General features: G+C 40.9%; 3 protein-coding genes across 5 annotated transcripts in view; 1 reads left to right on the top strand and 2 right to left on the bottom strand.

Moving 5' to 3' along the window:
- GPR65 (G protein-coupled receptor 65) overlaps positions 1–5003 on the bottom strand; it is a 25276-nt gene extending 20273 nt beyond the window's left edge. The window contains exon 1 of the mRNA XM_032621094.1: positions 4923–5003. The gene's annotated coding sequence lies outside the window, so the exon portion shown is untranslated. The remainder of the gene's footprint in view (positions 1–4922) is intronic.
- Positions 1–18281, bottom strand: part of LOC116748654 — a 23651-nt gene extending 5370 nt beyond the window's left edge. The window contains exon 1 of the mRNA XM_032621754.1: positions 18089–18281. Within this exon, the coding sequence (XP_032477645.1) occupies positions 18089–18281 (193 nt within the window). The remainder of the gene's footprint in view (positions 1–18088) is intronic.
- GALC (galactosylceramidase) overlaps positions 16752–18742 on the top strand; it is a 61502-nt gene continuing 59511 nt past the window's right edge. The window contains exons 1-2 of one of the 3 annotated variants that reach the window (XM_032622586.1): positions 16752–16911; positions 17787–18742. In XM_032622586.1, the coding sequence (XP_032478477.1) occupies positions 18548–18742 (195 nt within the window). In that variant the 5' untranslated portion in view covers positions 16752–16911; positions 17787–18547. Of the gene's footprint in view, positions 16912–17769 lie in introns of those variants that run through there. The other 2 variants (XM_032622584.1, XM_032622585.1) reach the window with 2 other exon arrangements.

Below are 18742 nucleotides of genomic sequence, written 5' to 3'. Positions count from 1 at the left end.
AATCTACAAACTAAAACCACAGAGGGATACAACTACACACCCACCAGAATAAACGAAATGAAAAATTTAGCAAATACCAAGTCTTAGTGAGGACGTAGAACACCTGGAACTCTCATATACTGTTGGCTAGAAAACTGTTTGGCTCTTATGCAAATCATATGGTTCAGCAACTCTACTTCTAGGTATATGCTCAATAGAAATACATACATGTGGTCCCAAAAGACGTGTGGTAGAATTAGAATGTTCACAGTGCAGTATTTGTAATATCCCCCAACTGGAATGCCTATTAGCATTAAGAGAGGTAAACAGATTGTGGTATATTAACACAATAAAATCTATACATTAATGAAAATGAACAAATTATTGTTACATGCAATAACATGGTTGAGGCTCAGAAACAATGCAGAGGGATAAAAAAAGGCAGGCAGAAAGGGTACATATTATCTGATTAAGAACCAGGTAGTGTTAATCTATGCTGTCAGAAATCAGGGTAGCAATCCATTTACTGAGGGCTTTCTGTGTGCTGGACTCCATGTAAAATGGCGTGCATATTTATTATAATTTATGTTTTATTGTAACTGTGTCCTGTTTATTACAGTCCTATGTTACAAAGAAGAGTTGAGCCACGTATTAGGCAATTAGCCCCTATTGCCTGTCTAATCTTGGTAGAACTTGGCTGCAATCCTAGGTTTAACTCTAAAGCCTCTTGACTCAACTATTTTGTCTTCTGCCTTTTACATAAAAATACCTCAGATGTCTGAGGTATTTTTGCTACGGCATAGACTAGCTTTGTTGAAAAGGAAGAGAATATTTTCTACTTTCCTCCTAAATAGTAGCACTGAAGGATTAGTACAGGTCTTTCAACTATAATGGCTCTTCTAATTAAAGAAAACGACGTGAATGAAAACTTCTGCAAACTAGATATAAAATAATCAACCCTACATTTTCTAAAAGATGTCACTTTTATGTTCTCTATTAAACTGTGTGGACTTCAAATAAACTTGTGAGAATCATCACCTTACATCATGTCTCACACTCTGACAATGTGTCCTTATGTTTCCGTATATCTGTCAACACATTTTCTTTGGAAGGTTAAACATGTTCCTTTTCAGTAATTTATATAATGGATAAGGCAACATTTTATTTAGGCTTTTATTTTTCCTGTACTTGATTTTAGAAACAGATGGCTAAAAAGGAGCAAATATCCTGCTACCACGGGGGGGCGGGAGCGGGGCGGGGGAAGATCTCCCAGTTTTTTGAGTCAGGAGGCTGAATTTTGAAGGGTCTATTGTTTAGATCAGGAATCATCTGTGAATTGGTTTAAAGCCGAAATTAATTATCTTTCACCACTCACAATGTGGTAATGAAAAAAATGTAAATAAGACCAACTGGAAGTGGGAAAACCATCATGCATTCCCGTTCTTCTCAACAAAGCCCACCTACATTGTTGCAAACAACTATGTAGAATGTCATATTAATTATTTAGTTATAAAAAACAGAGAAAGAGGGCTTCCCTGGTGGCGCAGTGGTTGAGAGTCCGCCTGCCGATGCAGGGCACACGGGTTCATGCTCCAGTCCGGGAAGATCCCACATGCCGCGGAGCGGCAAGGCCCGTGAGCCATGGCCGCTGAGCCTGCGCGTCCGGAGCCTGTGCTCCTCAACGGGAGAGGCCACAACAGTGAGAGGCCCACGTACCGCAAAAAAAAAAAAAAAAAAAACAGAGAAAGAGGAGTCAGATGGCTGTTATCTTTGGCGGTGGGTGGGTGAGTAATGACAGGAAGAGGGCACCAGCAGGACTTCTGAGAATTGGATAATGTTTTGTTTCTTGATATGAGTGTTGATTCCATGAACAAGTTCAGTTTGTAAAAATGAATCATGCTGTACACTTAGGATATGTTCCTTTTTGCTGCATGCAGATTATATTGCAATTAAGGTTAAAAAGTGAAATCGAAAGGCTATGTGAGATGAGATGTAAAGAATCTCGACAACTAACATCTGAATAACCGGCAGATACAGCATATATGTCTTCCTAAGAAATGATATGATGTCACTTCTTTCCTCACATATAAAAAGTAATTTATAGAAACACAACAAAACAAACAATAAACAACTTAAATAATCTGAAAATAAATTCACCCATAATAAAAGTTTACCATATGAAAGAATAAGTATTCTATGCACGTGGAAGAAGTAAATACAAACCATGCCTTGAGGAAAGCTCCCTCAACCCAGGCTTTAAAGAATTCTCACAGATCTCGTTCTAACAAATATAGGCTGATTAAAACCCCCCAACCCCACACACACTTGATTTTAAAAATAGATGGATAAAAAGAACAAATATCCTGCTACCACACTAGAAGAAAACACACATACTTACACACATACAGAAATTAGCTTCTATGTGAGAGTCAGCAAAAGCAAGAAAGAAGAGTACTAGATCCACGAAAGCTTTAGAGATAAAATTAATAGATATATAACACAAAACAAGTATGTTTAATACATTTAAAGAAATAAGAGAAGGAATCTGAACACATGAGTAAGGCTCAAGAGACTATAAAAGATGACTGGGCATATTTTTTAAAAGATTGAAATAGACCTTTCAGAAATAAAAAATACAGTAATATAAAATTAAAAATTAACACAGGGACTAACCAACTGCCTAGCTCCAGCTGAAGAGAAAATTAGTATATTGTAAGACAGAGCTAAAGAAATAACACAAAATTATCAGAGTGCTAAAGAGACAGGAAAATACCACAGAGACATGGAGGATAAAGTGAAAAGGTCAGTGTATGTATAATTAAAGTTCACAAGGACAGAAGAGAGAAAGTAGGGGAGAGGCAATGTTAGAAAAGATGCTGACTGAGAGCTGTCTGAAAGTGATGAAGGACATGGCATCCTCAGATTTATGAAGCTCAGCAAACCCCAAATAAGATTAGAAACAAACAAACAGAGCTGGAAATCTATACTTAGCCAACATTGCAATCAAGCTGCAGATCACCAAAGACTAAGAAAAAAAAGAGCCAGAGAGAAAAAATGCACTACCTACAAAGGATGAAATTTCGACCGACAAAGACATTTTCAACAACAATGATAACATAAACCAGAAGACAGTGGATTGATATTTCCAAATTGTTATGAAAATGTATGTCATCCTATAACTGAATACCCAACAGAACTAAATTTCAAAATGAGAGCACAAATAAGGATATTTTAAGATAAACTACCACTGAGAACATTGACCCCCAAAATCCTCATTAAATAGACTTCTAAATAACATAAGCGAAGAAGGAAAATGACACTTGAAAAATGTCTGAGATGCACAAAATTTAATAAGCTACAGAGGATGGAACTCTGATGGTTACGCAACATCACGTCTATCACTAGGCTCATGCGTCTGGGGAAGAACACTTAAACCATGAAAATATTCTTCCTTAGAACAAGGACTTGGGAGAGCTGGGTGATGAGCAGGAAGGTGCCCCTGCCTGCTTTGTCCATGTTACTCAACAAATACTCATCTTAAAAAAAAAAAGATAGGAAGGGTCAAATGGAAAAATAGTTTTGAGAGGACTTACAAAATTCTCAGTGGAATAAATTTCTTTCTCTGTAGAAATATTTCCTGCCTTAACTAAAACAACCATAAGACTGAATGGTTTAATGAAGCAGATACTGGGTGTCTTCTGGGTTGGGCAACAGAGGCAGTGTTTCTGGGGGCTTGTGGTTACATGTGTGAGGGCTCTGGAGACTCAAAGGTTCTCAGCAGCTCTTGGGGGATTTGTGACCATGTGTGTTCCTTCACCTAAGTTTCAATTTTCACAGGCGTAGATAGCAACCATTTCACAGAATTCTTGTGAGGATTAAATGAGATAACACATGAAACTCAGTACTGAGCACATGGTAAACCTTCATGACATGTTAACTGATATTGTTCTAATGACGACACTGGTAGCCTGTGTTGTCCCCTACATTTCCTGAAAGCAGATCATCTTTGGCCACCTATCCAGAGCATAGCAGAGAAACCAGAGGCATTCAGAATATAATTTATATAATAACATTTCACATATGATACCAAACACTGCAGAGGAGAGCTGTTAAATTAATTTGTGTGAATCTGAGATTTTAACAGAATACATAATTCTTATTATTCATACATCTTGTCAGATATTATTTTGATTGCTTTAATCATATTTTGAGAAAACTGTTTTTAGATCCAGTGCTGAGAAATTTGGATAAGTTTTAAATTCTGATTTTAATTTTTACCTGATACCCAAAGAAGATAATCCACAGCTCCTAAAACAGTACCAACCATTGATGGTTGGTAAAAATCAGAATTAAAACAGTACCAACCATTGATGACAATGATCAGAAGATAAAATGTTATAGGAAACATTTGCCTTCATTTATCAGTTGAATAGCTACTTATTAACACTCTACTGTGTGTCAATGTGATAGTCATCTCTTAAGAATTATTAATTAATTAATATATACTAGAAATATTAATTAATACTGGAAATATTATTTTCAAATTTCACATAGTTTCTGATGGTATAAAAACATATCACTAGACCTTTACACTGCTGAGGAAGTGGTGCTAGATAGCTCTACAGCCAGGAGTTGGTACATTTCTTCCCTAACCACTTAATTTTCATTTTGCCAATATACTGTTTCCTGTAGAGGAGATGGAGCGTAAGCATTCCTCTTTTATATTTTGATAGTGTTACCTATTTCTAAATGTAAAATTTGACATCCTTTACTACTGCTCAAAGTAGAGAAGCCATGTGTCGTCCTCATTTCTCCCCGTCTTATAATACTTTGCATGACCACATTTATACAGCCCAAACTAGAAAAAATGTTGCAAATATTACTGACGATCATTCAAAAGTATGTTATCTACTTAAAGTCTTATTTCTTAATCTTACACTTACCCATGTTTCTTGGGATGATGATTTTGTTGACCGAGGAGCAAGATAAATCTGCTTGCACCCAGAAGAGAAACCAATATTATTGAGGGGACAGGAAATTGCACTCATATTTCATCACAAACCAATGAGGAAGCAGCGTATTAATGAGAAGGAAGTGCATTATCCAAGTTTAAGCAACAGAAGTCTCCTAAGTATTTTAAAAGAGGTTTTATGTATTATTTACTGTAGTATAATTTTTATTACTCACTTTTCTCTTTGCATCTTAATCACAATTGTATACTGATACTATATGTGCTTTATTTGATAGAATATGTACTAGAATCTCATTCATTCATTCACTCCCTCCCTCACTCATTTATCTGTCAACACATATATCTATCCTCCTCTCCTAAGAGACCACTGTGCTGGCAGATATATAGGACCTGGCCCTAACCCATAAGGAGCTTATCACTTAGTGAAGGAGAAAACGCTAATAACCGCAATGGTAAAAATGGTAAAAATGGATAAATACTCCAAGAGAGGTACAAAAAGATAGGATGAGTCGTTGGATGTGTAGAATAGGAGAGGATGTTGTAGATGGAATCAGGGTGATCAAGATCCTGGGCGAAAAACAACAGAGAGCAAATGCGGATGTGTGTATAGAGAGCATGTTCATTGCTTAATGGCATGATGGTGGGGTTTTTTATTGTTGTTTTTGTTTTTTTTCAAAGGGATTATATATTAGCTATACAGTATTTTATTGTAGAACCATTTTCTCCTTTGATTTTCCTCTTGGAAGAGAAGATTCCATCAGAAATTGCTAAACCATGCTAAAGCCACTTGAACTAACTGGCTTAGGCAAATCAATAATTTTATGAGACTTGAAACTTTATTTGAGAAAGACATGGGATGTTATAATGAAAATTCACTTAGTATAGTAACACCTGGACAGTTGTTGCCAAATCTGTAAGTGATTTTTTTTTTTTTCGCGGTACGCGGACCTCTCACTGTTGTGGCCTCTCCCGTTGCGGAGCACAGACTCCGGACGCGCAGGCTCAGCGTCCACGGCTCACGGGCCCGGCCGCTCCGCAGCGTGTGGGATCTTCCCGGACTGGAGCACGAACCCGCGTCCCCTGCATTGGCAGGCGGACTCTCAACCACTGCGCCACCAGGGAAGTCCTGTAAGTGATTTAATGTGAAGTGAAATTAGCTCCTGGAACTTCTGAGATATAAAAAAGCCAGAGACTTCACTTTTGAACCTCGCCTTAATAAACTTTTATTACACACGAAGAGGAAATGTTTACTTTATAAGGACAGAATTAATTTGGGATGGAAAAATTTAACTTCATTTTAAAACCTGTAATCATGACAATTTGAGCCTGCCTTTGTAAAATGACATTAGAAGTTCCTGTTGGTAGGGTTTTTAAAATTTCTCCCCAGAACTGGAAAAGATGATCTTGTGATATAACCAAGATTTTTAACCTTGACGTTATTCAGGATGTAACAAGAGTGTAATGGGTTTCCTATACTTCCTTTGTAGGTCTTTTATTGAAAATAATAAAAGTAATCATTTAGGTTTATAAAGTACATTTGCAAAGTAATTTAGTGTATAGGAACTTAAAAATTCAGAATACTTTCTATTTTTACTGAAATAATAAAAATTTAAGTACAATGTAGAAAATTAATAGTAAGACAAGCCTTTAAAAAAAAATGAAAGCAATGACTTCAGTTTACTTGTCACTCTAATCCAAAATTCTCATTTTTGTTTGGTTTTGCACATCCACTTATCTGTGGCTTCTGTACATGGGTATCTCATGACACTCACAATTTCTTATTTTACCTAAATAGACTATACTTCTGCTTTTAGGGAAATGGCATCTTAATATCCACATCAGATTTTTATGTATTTTGCTCCTCAGAAGAAAAAAAGGATGTTGTTATAAAACACAGGAAACGCAAACTTTCATTTCTGATTAATTAGGAGAAAAACTGTGGCTGCCCTATGCTGAAACGTTGTCAGTTCCACATAATAGGACATTTAAGAACCTGTAATAACTCTGCTTCTTATTTAGTCCAGAATATTTGACAATACTGTATTTTCAACTACAGAGCTAGCTGATGAAGAGATGGAAATTCCAGAGCGTTGAGTCTCTGACATTTAAACAAATCCAAGGTGAGAAAAAGCCAATTAGCAGCATTCAGAATACTACCTTGAGGGGTTTGGTGTTCTTGGCATGTTGGTATCTGGTTTCCTGAGACCACAGAATGGACACCCGACACTGGCCCGTGCAGGGCACTTGGGCTGCCCATGGGGAAAAGGGGAAGTGAATGTGGTCTTGCTTGGCTCCAACTTCTCCGTGGGGCAGCCAGTGGAAGAATCTAATCTGCTGATGAAGGGTCCTTTGCATCCACATTTTCCACTTGCTGCAATTTCACTAGTTCAAATAGCAGCTAAACATGGCAGGGAACATTCTGAAATACTGATTTATTTCCCCAGCCTTACTTCCTTTTACCCCATCCCTATTCCCCCTCACACTCAATTAGTCATTTTGCATTTATTGCCTCAAGAGAAGGAATTCTTGGCAGAAAAATACGGGGTTGGGAGGAGAAGACAATCCTAGGTTTAGAGTTTCAAAGGATTCATGCAACTCAGGAGAATGAAAAGGACTGAGGTGCAGACAGTCTGCTTGGAAGAATATCTGTTGAGCTAAAGCAAGTCTTCCGGCCCCCAAGAACAGATAAAAGATTTTTCCTGCCAGCAGGGCTGGGGCTTAGGGTTGTGAGAAGGGAAGTCACAAGAATTCAGATGTGGTGGCCTGATACAGGGACACTGCATCCTGACTGTTTGTACCCTCTCCCCTGCAATCCCTGAGGTGGGGGTGGGGTGACAGTTACTCTGCTGAACTGCATGATGTGGGGAGGAGAGTGATCCTGTCTCTCATGTCCAGGGTGAAGTCCAGATAGGAGGCTATCTCAGGACTACATGTGTGAGAGGCCTGAGACAACCTTACCATATTCCCCTGTGCCCAGCACAGAGCTGGTCAGGGCACACGAGGGGTGCACAGAAGTGATGCAAGGACTCAGCCCACCTCATGGCGCTTCCAATGGCCCAGCGTGTCATAGAAGAAGCCTTGTCCCCATTGATGGGGGACAACCCAGGTGAGTCCTGCATGGGTTAACTACTGAGGACCAGAAGGGAATGAGGACATCTCACGAGAGGCCAGCATGCACAGAGGGCAGCCTTGAGAATTGGGGCTTGAGCTAAACCTCTCCAGCCTTACCTACATACAAACTCCCTGGATTCTAGATGGTGTTATGGGCTGACTTGCATCCCCTTACCTCTCTGCCAAAATCCATATGTTGAGGTCCTAATCCCTAGTATGTCATAATGTGACTGTACTTGGAGTTAGGCTCTTTAAAAAGATGACTAAGTTAAAATAAAACTGTTAGCATGGGTCCTAATCCAATCCGATCGGTGGTGTCCTTATAAGAAGAGGAGATTTGGACACACAAAGAGACACCAGGTATGCGCATGCACAGAGGAAAGACCAGGTGAGGACAGAGAGAGTAGGAAGACATCTGTAAGCCAAGGAGAGAGACCTCAGAAGAAACCAACCCTACTGACACCTTGATTTTGGACTTCCAGCCTCTAGAACTGTGAGAAAATAAATTTCTGCTGGTTACACCACCCAGTCTGTGGTGTTTTGTAATGGCAGTCCTAGCAAAGTAAACACAGGCAGAATCCAGAGGAAGAAGACGTAGGATCCTGAATTGACTGTGATTAAGTGTCCACCAGTTTGGTAGAATGGGGTATTGAAATGGAATTTTAGTTGAGTTACAGAAAGATAAAGAATATTTTATTTCTGGCATCTCTGATTATGGCCTGAGATTGGAATCCACTTCATGTGTTTGATCTAAAATGTGTAATTCAACAAACATTTGTTAAGCCTTTGAATAGGACTACTGAGCAAAAATATTTTTCTCATTACTTGTCAAGGAGCCTAAAATGTAACTATTAGATGACTTTTATTTGGGGGGGGGGGTCTTGAAACTTTTACCAGCAGGCTTCCTTTCTAAGGATGCAAATATATTCCTTGTGTTCGGGCGGGGGGTGGGGGGTGCGGAATATTAAGTTGTCAGATAAAACCTTACTTGGCTTCTACATTATGGCAAAGCTCCCTGAGATCCATTGACATCAATGGTTCTCCAAGTATGCTTCTTGGATTAGCAGCATCAATGTCACCTCTGAACATTGGAGAATTAAAATTCTCGGTCTCACCCCAGGCCTGGGGAATCAGAAGCTCTGGGGCTGGAGTTCAGTGATGTGTGTTATAAAAAACACTCCAAGTAGTTTTGATGCCAAAAGTTTTGTTTTTTTTTAAGGAACAAAGTTATTTTTTAAAATAAACAAATAAATTTATTTATTTATTTATTTATGGCTGTGTTGGGTCTTCGCTGCTACGTGAGGGCTTTCTCTAGTTGCTGCGAGCGAGGGCTACTCTTCCTTGCGGTGTGCAGGCTTCTCATCGCAGTGGCTTCTCTTGTTGTGGGGCACAGGCTCTAGGTATGCGGGCTTCAGTAGTTGTGGCACGTGGGCTCAGTTGCCCAAGGTTTGAGCACAACTGGTGTACAGGATGGTTGCCTGGGTAAGAGACTGTTGGGGTGGGTGGTGGAGAGGCAGGGAGAACAGAACCTCCAAAAAGGGAAGAGTAAGGAAACACTTTATGTTCAAATTCTTGCTTGTTTTTGGTACTTTAACCCTGTCTGAAAGGAAGAAATTTTTCTCTACCCTTCTGTGTTCCTCTGGCTGGTCCAAGAATGAAATTGACATGAGACAGATTAACAGGAGAAAATAAAACAAAAATTTAATAGCATGTATGCACTGGAGAGGCCCAGGAAAACTGAGTAACTCACTAAAATGGCTGAAATCCTCACCTTAAGTATTATCTTCAGCTAAAGACAAAAGAGGATGTTGGGGGTAGTTGTTCAGGACTGCAAAGGGGAGGAAGGCAATTCATATGGATATAAAAAAGCAAATGTTTGGTAAACAAATGTTTGCTGGGTCGTGCAGAGACAATGGGGCAGGCAGAGGACTCTGATCTCTAGGCTCTGCTGAGTTTCCCCCATCACAGTCCATATTTGCAGCTATCTCTGGTGATAGCTCTAATCTGGGAACAGGCCCTTTATCCAAATCCTCTTAGACAGTTAAGGGTGGAGGTAGCAAGAAAAACTTCCCAAGTCTTCTGTTTCTTAAAAATAATCAGTCTAAATCAATTCTCATACCAAAGAGACACATTTTGGGGTGGCAGATTTTGTTCCCCTACAGCCCTATTATCCCTTCATCAGTATTTAAATTCCATTCTGCATCATTGTACCATTAGTTCACTTGGCTCTGCCCTTTTCAAAACAGTTGAGCTAATACAGCCTCTCATTTCAGACTTGTAAATGATTTTAACTTAAAGCTTAAGTCAGAATGTAAGTATAGTAACAGTTAAAATGGAGATATCAAACTAAGGACTAGAGTCTTTAATATCTTAAATACCTTTTCAGAAGATCTAATATGTATTTCATGATGTCTGTAAATTACATATATGCCTTTTAATTCCTTTGTTATACTCATTTATTGAAATAACCAAATTTAAGAAGATTAACTCCAAATAGTTTCCTCTGATGTATTGTGGATGTGCAGACTGCTGATTAGCTTAATTTTTAAAGTCAGGATAAGAAGTGTAAGTCCTTGTGGAATTATCTGTTGAGTTTGCTTATGGTAGGGATAACCAGCTAATCGTTTAAGTTTTAGGATCGAAAAAATATTTCATGAACTTAAATTTAACCAAGACATGTACTAATATTTAAGGAGGTTCAATCCAAAGGATAGGGCAGAGAAGTAGAAATGATTGGCAAAAAATTGAGTCAACTGGGGCAGAGGGGCTAGGGACAGACAGGAGGGAGGATCTGAAGCCAGCTTAAGGGTTGTGGGTTCTATGGCATCTGGACTGGGGAAGGCAGGTTCTGTTACCCAGAGCTGTGGGTCATACCAGAATCCACAGAATGAGCAGAGCAGAGCAGAGATTATAGTGAAAACCCAAGAGTGATAGGAATACCTGCCATTTTACAGAAAATAACGTTAAAGTGTTTATTTTCCTTGGTGCTTTTTTAGAGGATGCTAAAGTATCTTTGCAAACGTGCAGTAATTGAGTAAATCCCTTATATCATACCCATTTCTATGAATAAGCCCTCAAAATATTAGTTACTGCAATATTTAATACTACATCATATGAGTGGTTTGCTGAAATGCATCATGGGTAAGTGTTGTGATTTTAAAATATGTTCACAAATTCCTTGGCACCCCTCCTTTCAAGAGGTGGAGCCCAATTTCCCTCCCCTGGAGTGTGGGCTAGACTAAATGACTCATTCCTAGAAAATAAAGCAGAAGTGATGGTGCACTATTTTGGAGACTAGGTCGGAATAATCCTGTGAATTCCTCCTCATGCTCTCTCTCTCTCTGCTCACTTGGTCTTGAGGGACGCCAGCTGCCCTGTCGTGAGAAAAGGTCCACGTGGTGGGGATCTGAGTGAGCCAACAGTACTGAGTAACCATCTTGGAAATACATCTTCAAGCCTCCAGATAATTACAGCTCCTGCTAACATCCCTACCGCAACCTCACTAGGGATTCTGAGCTAGAACCACTCAGTGAAGGTGATCCAGAATTCCCAACCCACAGAAACTGAGAGATACTAAATATTTGTTGTTTTCAGCTACTGAACTTTGGATACTTTGTGACACAGGAACAGATAACAAATTCAGTATATATATTGTTGAGTTGATGTGAATGTTGTGACATGGAGACTGGGTGCCAGTAGTCCAACGTAGACATAAATTATGAATTTGGGATTAATTCAGGCAATTGTCAGTGTTCAAGAAATTTTCCCTTTTTATAACCAAAATACTCTGTTAACTCTCTGGGTTTATGGCATATACTTAACTCATTTTAAACAAAATTTCCTAATAATCACGGTTACTTATTGCTGATTAAAAGACAACTGTCTGAAAAAAAAAAAAAGAAATTTTAATCCTATGGTTTGGACATGCAAGCAGTACAGACAGACAGTAGGTGTATAAGTCAGCTCAGGCTGTCATGACAAAATACCGTAGACTGGGAGGCTTCAACCGTAGAAGCCTTGATTTTCTCATACTTCTGGAGGCTGGAAGTCCAAGATCAAGGTATCTGCCATTCAGTTCCTGGTAGGGTATCTTTTTCTGTCTTGCAGACAGCTGTCTTCTCACTGTGTTCTCACATGGTAGAGGTGGTGGGGTAGAAGGGATGAAGTGAGACAGAGAGAGGATGCGAGGGCGGGGGGCGGGGGGAGAGCCCGCAAGAGCACACTCTGGTGTCTCTTCTTATAAGGACCCTAATCTTAGTGTATCAGGGCCCCATCCTTATGATCTCATTTAACTTTAATCACCTCCTTATTGTTTCTATCTCCAAATCCAGTCACAATGGGGGTTGGGGCTTCAATATATGAATTTTAGAGGGAAACACTTTAGCCAGTAATCAAAGTCTGAGATGGGGCGGGAAAGCAGGTTGTTGTCCAAATTATCCTCTCCTGAGGTTGGGGAGAAGTGCAGTGAGTGGGGGATGGAAACCAAACAGCATTTGAGGCTTCCATGGGGCCAGAATGCAGGAGGGGGAGGTCTTTCATCCAAACTGTTGGTGTCAAAATCAATTAAGCAAAGTGAGAAGCCAGGGCTGCTGAAGTAGCCTGTGACTGGAGGGATAGAGCCCAAAACAATACTGGCAGTCAGAGTATGGAGACAGGAGTCGGAAATCTAGGGAGGAAGATCACAGCAGTGAATGTAGAACAAGTACTGGCAGGTAATTCTTACAAATAGGCATGAATGCACATGGTGGGGTTATGTTTGCTGCACGCTGGTGCCTGGGACGACTGGCCACTACCGTTCTGTTTCTCCTTGCAGGACACCTCTGACACCCAGTGTGTGTGGGTTTTCATTCCACCAACAACCAGTTCTCCAGTACTCCAGACACCAGCTAGAAGTCCTTCAATTTAGTTCACTTCTGACACTAATTACCTGGAGTACGCACCAGATTCCACAAGGTAAGAGCTCCATCCCACAGGGCTGTTTCCACTTCAGATGCTGGTCACAAGACCTCAGTCTCCAGTACTTTGGACCAACTGGCTGTCATTTGGGGGTTCCCACAACCCACTCCTCAGGTTCAATAATTTGCCAGAATGGCTCTTGGAACTCAGGAAAGCATTTTACTGACATTTACCAGTTTGTTACAACTGAACCACTGTTAGATATTGTTACAGGCTGAATTTTGTCTGCCTCAAATTCATGTTGAAGCTCTAACCCCAGTGCCTCAGAATGTGACTGTATTTGGAGATAGGGCCTTTATAGATGTGATTAAGTTAAAATGAAATTGTTAGCATGGGCCCTAACCCAATCTGACTGGTATCCTTATAAGAAGAGGAAATTTGGATACACAAAGAGACACCAGGGATGCGCACGCACAGAGGGGAGACCGTTTGAGGATGCAGAGAGATGGTGGCCACCTGCACGCCAAGGAGAGAGACTTCAGAAAAAGCCGAAGTTCCCACCACATTGATGCTGAATTTCAGAACTCTGAGAAAATAAATTTCTGTTGTTTAAACCACTGTTTTGTTGTATTTTGTTATGGCAGCCCCAGCAAAGAGTGGATATCCTTCAATCTCATCTTTAGCAGCCAGAGGCAACCCAGGGCCTGGCATACATGAGATCTGCTCAGTCCAACCCCGGCACCACTGGCCACATGTGGCTATTGTACACTTGACATGAGGCCAATCTGAATTGAGGTGTGCTATCTGTGTAAGACACACTCTAGATTGTTGAAACCTTCATATGAAAAAACCCCCACAAAATCTTTTATTAATATATTTTCATATTGATTACATATTTATCAATAGTATTTTGGATATCTGGGGTTAAATAAAATGTATCATCAAAAATTAATCTCACCTGCTTTTTTTTTTTTAACGTTAATGTGGCTACTAGAAAATTTCAAATTATGTATGTGCTTTGCCTTACATTTGTGGGATGGAATTGTACTAGATGTTTAAAAAAAATCTTTTGAGCCATGGGAACCTCTTGTACTCTTATTTTCTTCATGCCTAAGACTTGAAATTAGGTGGACTCTAGAATTCTTCCCCTGGTAGGAGTGCAGAAAATGGTATTGACGATCCAAAGAAGAATAGACATATCACAGGTGAAATAGGAGGACAGCAAAACTTCCTGGAGTTCCTTTATTGGAACTAATCTATGCATTAACAATTACCAACAGGGACTTCCCTGCCGGTCCAGTGGTTAGGACTCCACGCTTCCACTGCAGTGGGTGTGGGTTCAATCCCTGGTGGGGGAACTAAGATCCCACATGCTGTGCAGTACAGCCAAAAGAAAAACCAAAACCCAAAAACAACAACAAAACCCCCCAAAAAACAATTACCAACAAAAGAACTACAGGTGGTGAAGGCAGTGTTTAAAGTGGGGTAAATGCAGACCCAGAGGCTGAGAATTCTCTGCAGTGATCACATCTGGTCTTGATTATTACCTGGTGTATCAGTCAGGGTTCTCAGCTGCAGATAACAGCACCGTCTTTGGCTAACCTGAGCAAAAATGAAAGACTTAGAAAGAAATCAAGACAAGGCACAGAATTGCTGCTGAGGCTGCAGAACCCGTCTTGTGAAATGGGCTAGGGCCAAAGGACTAGAAAGGCAGCCCAGGTCATCCTGCCTGAGCAGTAGGTTAGGATGGCACTTCTCACCCTACTGCTCCTGGCACTTGAAGCCCATCTGGTGGAGCCTCTATGCCACCACCTCCTCTGCACTCTGACACTGCTCCAGGGTGCTTTCTCAGCTGTCCATACATCTAATCACTCTTCCAAGATCAAAGTCACAGGTTTGGGGAACTGACTGAGGGAGCTGGGTCACTGGGGCTCTAGAGCCCATGCTGCTGGGGGTGAGACGAGGGAGGATGTGGCGCCTTAACTCCTGAAAGAGGTGGAATCTGCCTCCCACCAAGACTCGCATGAGTGGAACCAGCCACACGGGACATGGATTTGGATGAGTGTAGACAACAAAAACAGAAAAAAAATTCAGACCAGTACAAAGACAGGAAGAATCCTTTTCCTCAGGACTGTCTTAGTTTTGTGGAGAGCAATAAACTCAAGAGCTACACTATAGTTAATCTGTATTCTATTTATGTTATTATTTATATAATAAACCCTTTCATAGCATGCAGGATGATTATATATATATATAAATATAAATATGGTGGTCACTCTTCTAAATGTTTCATAAATATTAATTCTGCTAACCTTCATATCAACTTCTCTACCATCATCTCTATTTATGGATGGTTAAACTGAAGCCCAAAGAAGTAAAGTAACTTGGCCAAAATCACACAGCTAGTAGGTGGTAGGAGAGATTTGAAGCTATGTAGTCTGGGGCTCCAGGGCTGATCGTTTAACTACTATACCACACTGCTCCTTACTACAGCAATTTTTATCTGTAGTTATGCCTAAGAAGATGTTTAGTAAGCAATATATAATTTATTCCATCATGTGGGTTCTGTCCTTTGAACCATTTTTACTGCCTTTATATATAAAGCCCTGAGTTTACAGAGAGAAGTCTTTGAATAGCGGGCGATGTAATTAACAACTGCAATCAAGCAACTTACCTACAAGTTGTAAAGATCAGATAAATGACAGATGTTACAGGATAGTTCATGATAAGAAAATACTTCATACTTTTGGCCCCAGAGGACTCTTACTTTAAGAAATGTTTCCAACTTCTTTTATAAATAATTCTTTTTTCTTAACCCCTTATATGATTTTTCAGTGATTTTCTAAAAATCAAACTTTTATTTTGTTGTGTCAAGATATTGAGTCCTATCCAGACCCCTGGTTATACAGGAATTTACTCATGTTTTCTAATAGAACTTGTAAGGTTTCATTTATTTACATTTAGAGCTTTATCCATTTGGCAGTTATACTTATGTGTGGTGTGAGGTGTAGATCTAAAATTTGATCTTTTCCCAAATAGTTATCCAGTTGTCCCAATATCATGTTTTAAAAATCCCATCCTCTTCCAGTGATTTAAGACACCATCACCACAGTGATTTCTGTTTCTTTAAGTTCAACTTAACAAATATATATTGAGTACACACCATGGGTTGGACACTGCACTTAAGAAGTACAAAGAAGAAGACTTTCAAGGCCTCTGGCCTTGAACTTGTGGCAGCCTAATTCAGACTTCTAAAAGTAAAGCCATTTCTTAAAGTGAGACAACAGACTTTATCAATAACGTTTCATTAAAAGGCAAGATCGCTCACTTTTCTCAAGACCATCTGATTTTGATCACTTCAGAAAACTGAGAAATTTGCTGTGGCTGAAGTATAGCTGTGATACTCAGAAACGTTGCTTATTTAAGAGAAAAAGTGTCCTTACTTTTTAAACTCATCTGACTTTTGAGAACTGAGAAATGCTTCTTTCCTACTGTCTGGTGTATATCAGGGACCCTGAAACCACAGAAGAAAGGGAAGCCGAACACACAATCACTTGTCTGATAACGGCCGTTTCCCTTTATCTCATGTCTTGAGCACATCTGAGTGCCGTGCCCAGCAGTTCAAGGATCTCTCTTTCTCAGCTTGTATTTACTGCTTTTTTATTAGAAACTTTTTTTTTTTTTTTTTCCCGGTACGCAGGCCTCTCACTGTTGTGGCCTCTCCCGTTGCGGAGCACAGGCTCCGGACGCGCAGGCTCAGCGGCCATGGCTCACGGGCCCAGCCGCTCCGCGGCATGTGGGATCTTCCCGGACCGGGACACGAACCCGTGTGCCCTGCATCGGCAGGCGGACTCTCAACCACTGCGCCTCCAGGGAAGCCCTATTAGAAACTTTCTCGTCTAATGGTTTCCTGAGCGTAGATTAGAAATTTGCAACAAGAGACATTTTCCCTGGTAAGGAATTACTTTGGTTATGAACTAATGGGAACTAGTGGTACATATTTACTGTTAAATATTCTGTTTCCTCTTTTACAAATATCACACATTGCACAAATATTTGTGGTGTGCCTTCCAAATACAAGGTGCAACAGTGTGTTACGGAATGACATATGCTGGGTTCTGGTTTCAACTTCCCAGTTTCGCTTGTATGGTATTTTTTCCTCTATTTTCTTCTAGTTACATGATTATGCAGATGTTACATGCATATCCCAGATATAAAATCTCAGGGTTGGTAGGAAGCTTAGCAGTTACTTGATTTATCAGCCACGTCTTGCATCCACTGGTGCTCCGCTCACGTTTAAAATTTTATTAGAACAGATGGATCAGAGTGAGTTCAGAGAAGGTACGTCTATGTAACTTGACTAGTAACTGACTTGAATCACAGTATGGTGATTGTAAGGAAGGTAGTTCAGATAAGTGCTGTATGGGGAAAAGAAGAAATGGAAGAAAACAAGTGGCCAATATACAGGGAACTATATAATTTATCATACAAGCCAGAACATTTTTGAGGGTGAAAGGGATACTATTAATAATTATGTTAGGACAATAGACACAAGCTGGGACTGTCCTTGGTAAATCATAATAGATCTATAGTAATTTAGGAAGATGGAAAGAGTAAGCATACTGTCCATTAAGAACCTAGAGATATCATAAGGGCCTGACGAGTGTGTTTACGGGACTGCCCAGATAAATTTTTCCTCCTGGTATAATCGTAGTCTTGACACTTAAATTTACGTTTGCAGTTAAGGGGCAAAACAATCAGATCTGGGGATCAGAGATGCTTTCTCTGCAGCCTCTCAATAGTCTCTTCAATTTGTTTCAATACCAAGGAAATCAGAAATCTCAGACCAATGCCGGATGTGGCAGGAACCCCAGGACAATCCACAACTTCCCTGCCAATTTAGGGTTATCTGCCTGGAACCATTTCAACTGGCAGCGGCAAGTACCTTATGAAGCAACCAGGATGAAGTTGTTACCAGGATAAAGTTGTTACCAGGATGAAGATCCATGTCAGCTAAGGCTTGCTGAGTGTGTCACGCATTCAGCTAAGATTTACTGCCTGTCTGTTGCCTTACTCGTATTTCATTTAATCATATGTCCCCATGCGGCTGCTCTTCTTGCTTCATCTTACGTAAGAGGAGACTCAGGCTCATAAAGCTAAGTGACTCCACCAAGGTGACAGCCGAACAGGGACTAGGATAGAGACTCAAGCCTGCTCCTCTTTCTCGTTCTGCCACGTACTGGCAGGTGGCAGAAGCGCCCGGAGACGTTCGGGGAGGTCCATAGTAGGCCACGCACTGCCCTGCTCCCTTGGCCTTGGACATCCACCTCCCCTTCGATAAAGTGCTCCAGTGGGTGAAGCCGAAGGAGAGGCAGCGAACGGATACACGCGAAGGCTTAACCCGGACCGTGAACTTAGGCCGAGTAGGAAAGGCTCGCTCCGCCCTCCCCCGACATTACGGCGGCTGCGTCAACGAGCTGCGGCCCACACTCAACATGGCGGCGGCGGCGCCAGCGGCCTCCTGCCCTTCTCCATCATGGCGGCAACCGGACCCGCCTCCGCGGGCGCCGGAGTCATGTGACCCACACAATGGCTGAGCACCTACTCCAGGCTTCCTGGAAACGCCAAGTGAAAGCCATGACGGCCGCCGCGGGTTCGGCGGGCCAAGCCGCGGTGCCTCTGCTGCTGTGCGCGCTCCTGGCGCCCGGCAGCGCGTACGTGCTCGACGACTCCGATGGGCTGGGCCGCGAGTTCGACGGCATCGGAGCTGTCAGCGGCGGCGGG

Source organism: Phocoena sinus, chromosome 2 (genome assembly GCF_008692025.1).
Source record: "Phocoena sinus isolate mPhoSin1 chromosome 2, mPhoSin1.pri, whole genome shotgun sequence".
In the NCBI taxonomy this organism is placed as follows: domain Eukaryota; kingdom Metazoa; phylum Chordata; class Mammalia; order Artiodactyla; family Phocoenidae; genus Phocoena; species Phocoena sinus.
The sequence above is the reverse complement of the archived record's forward strand: the minus strand, read 5'-3'. Positions and strand labels throughout refer to the sequence as shown.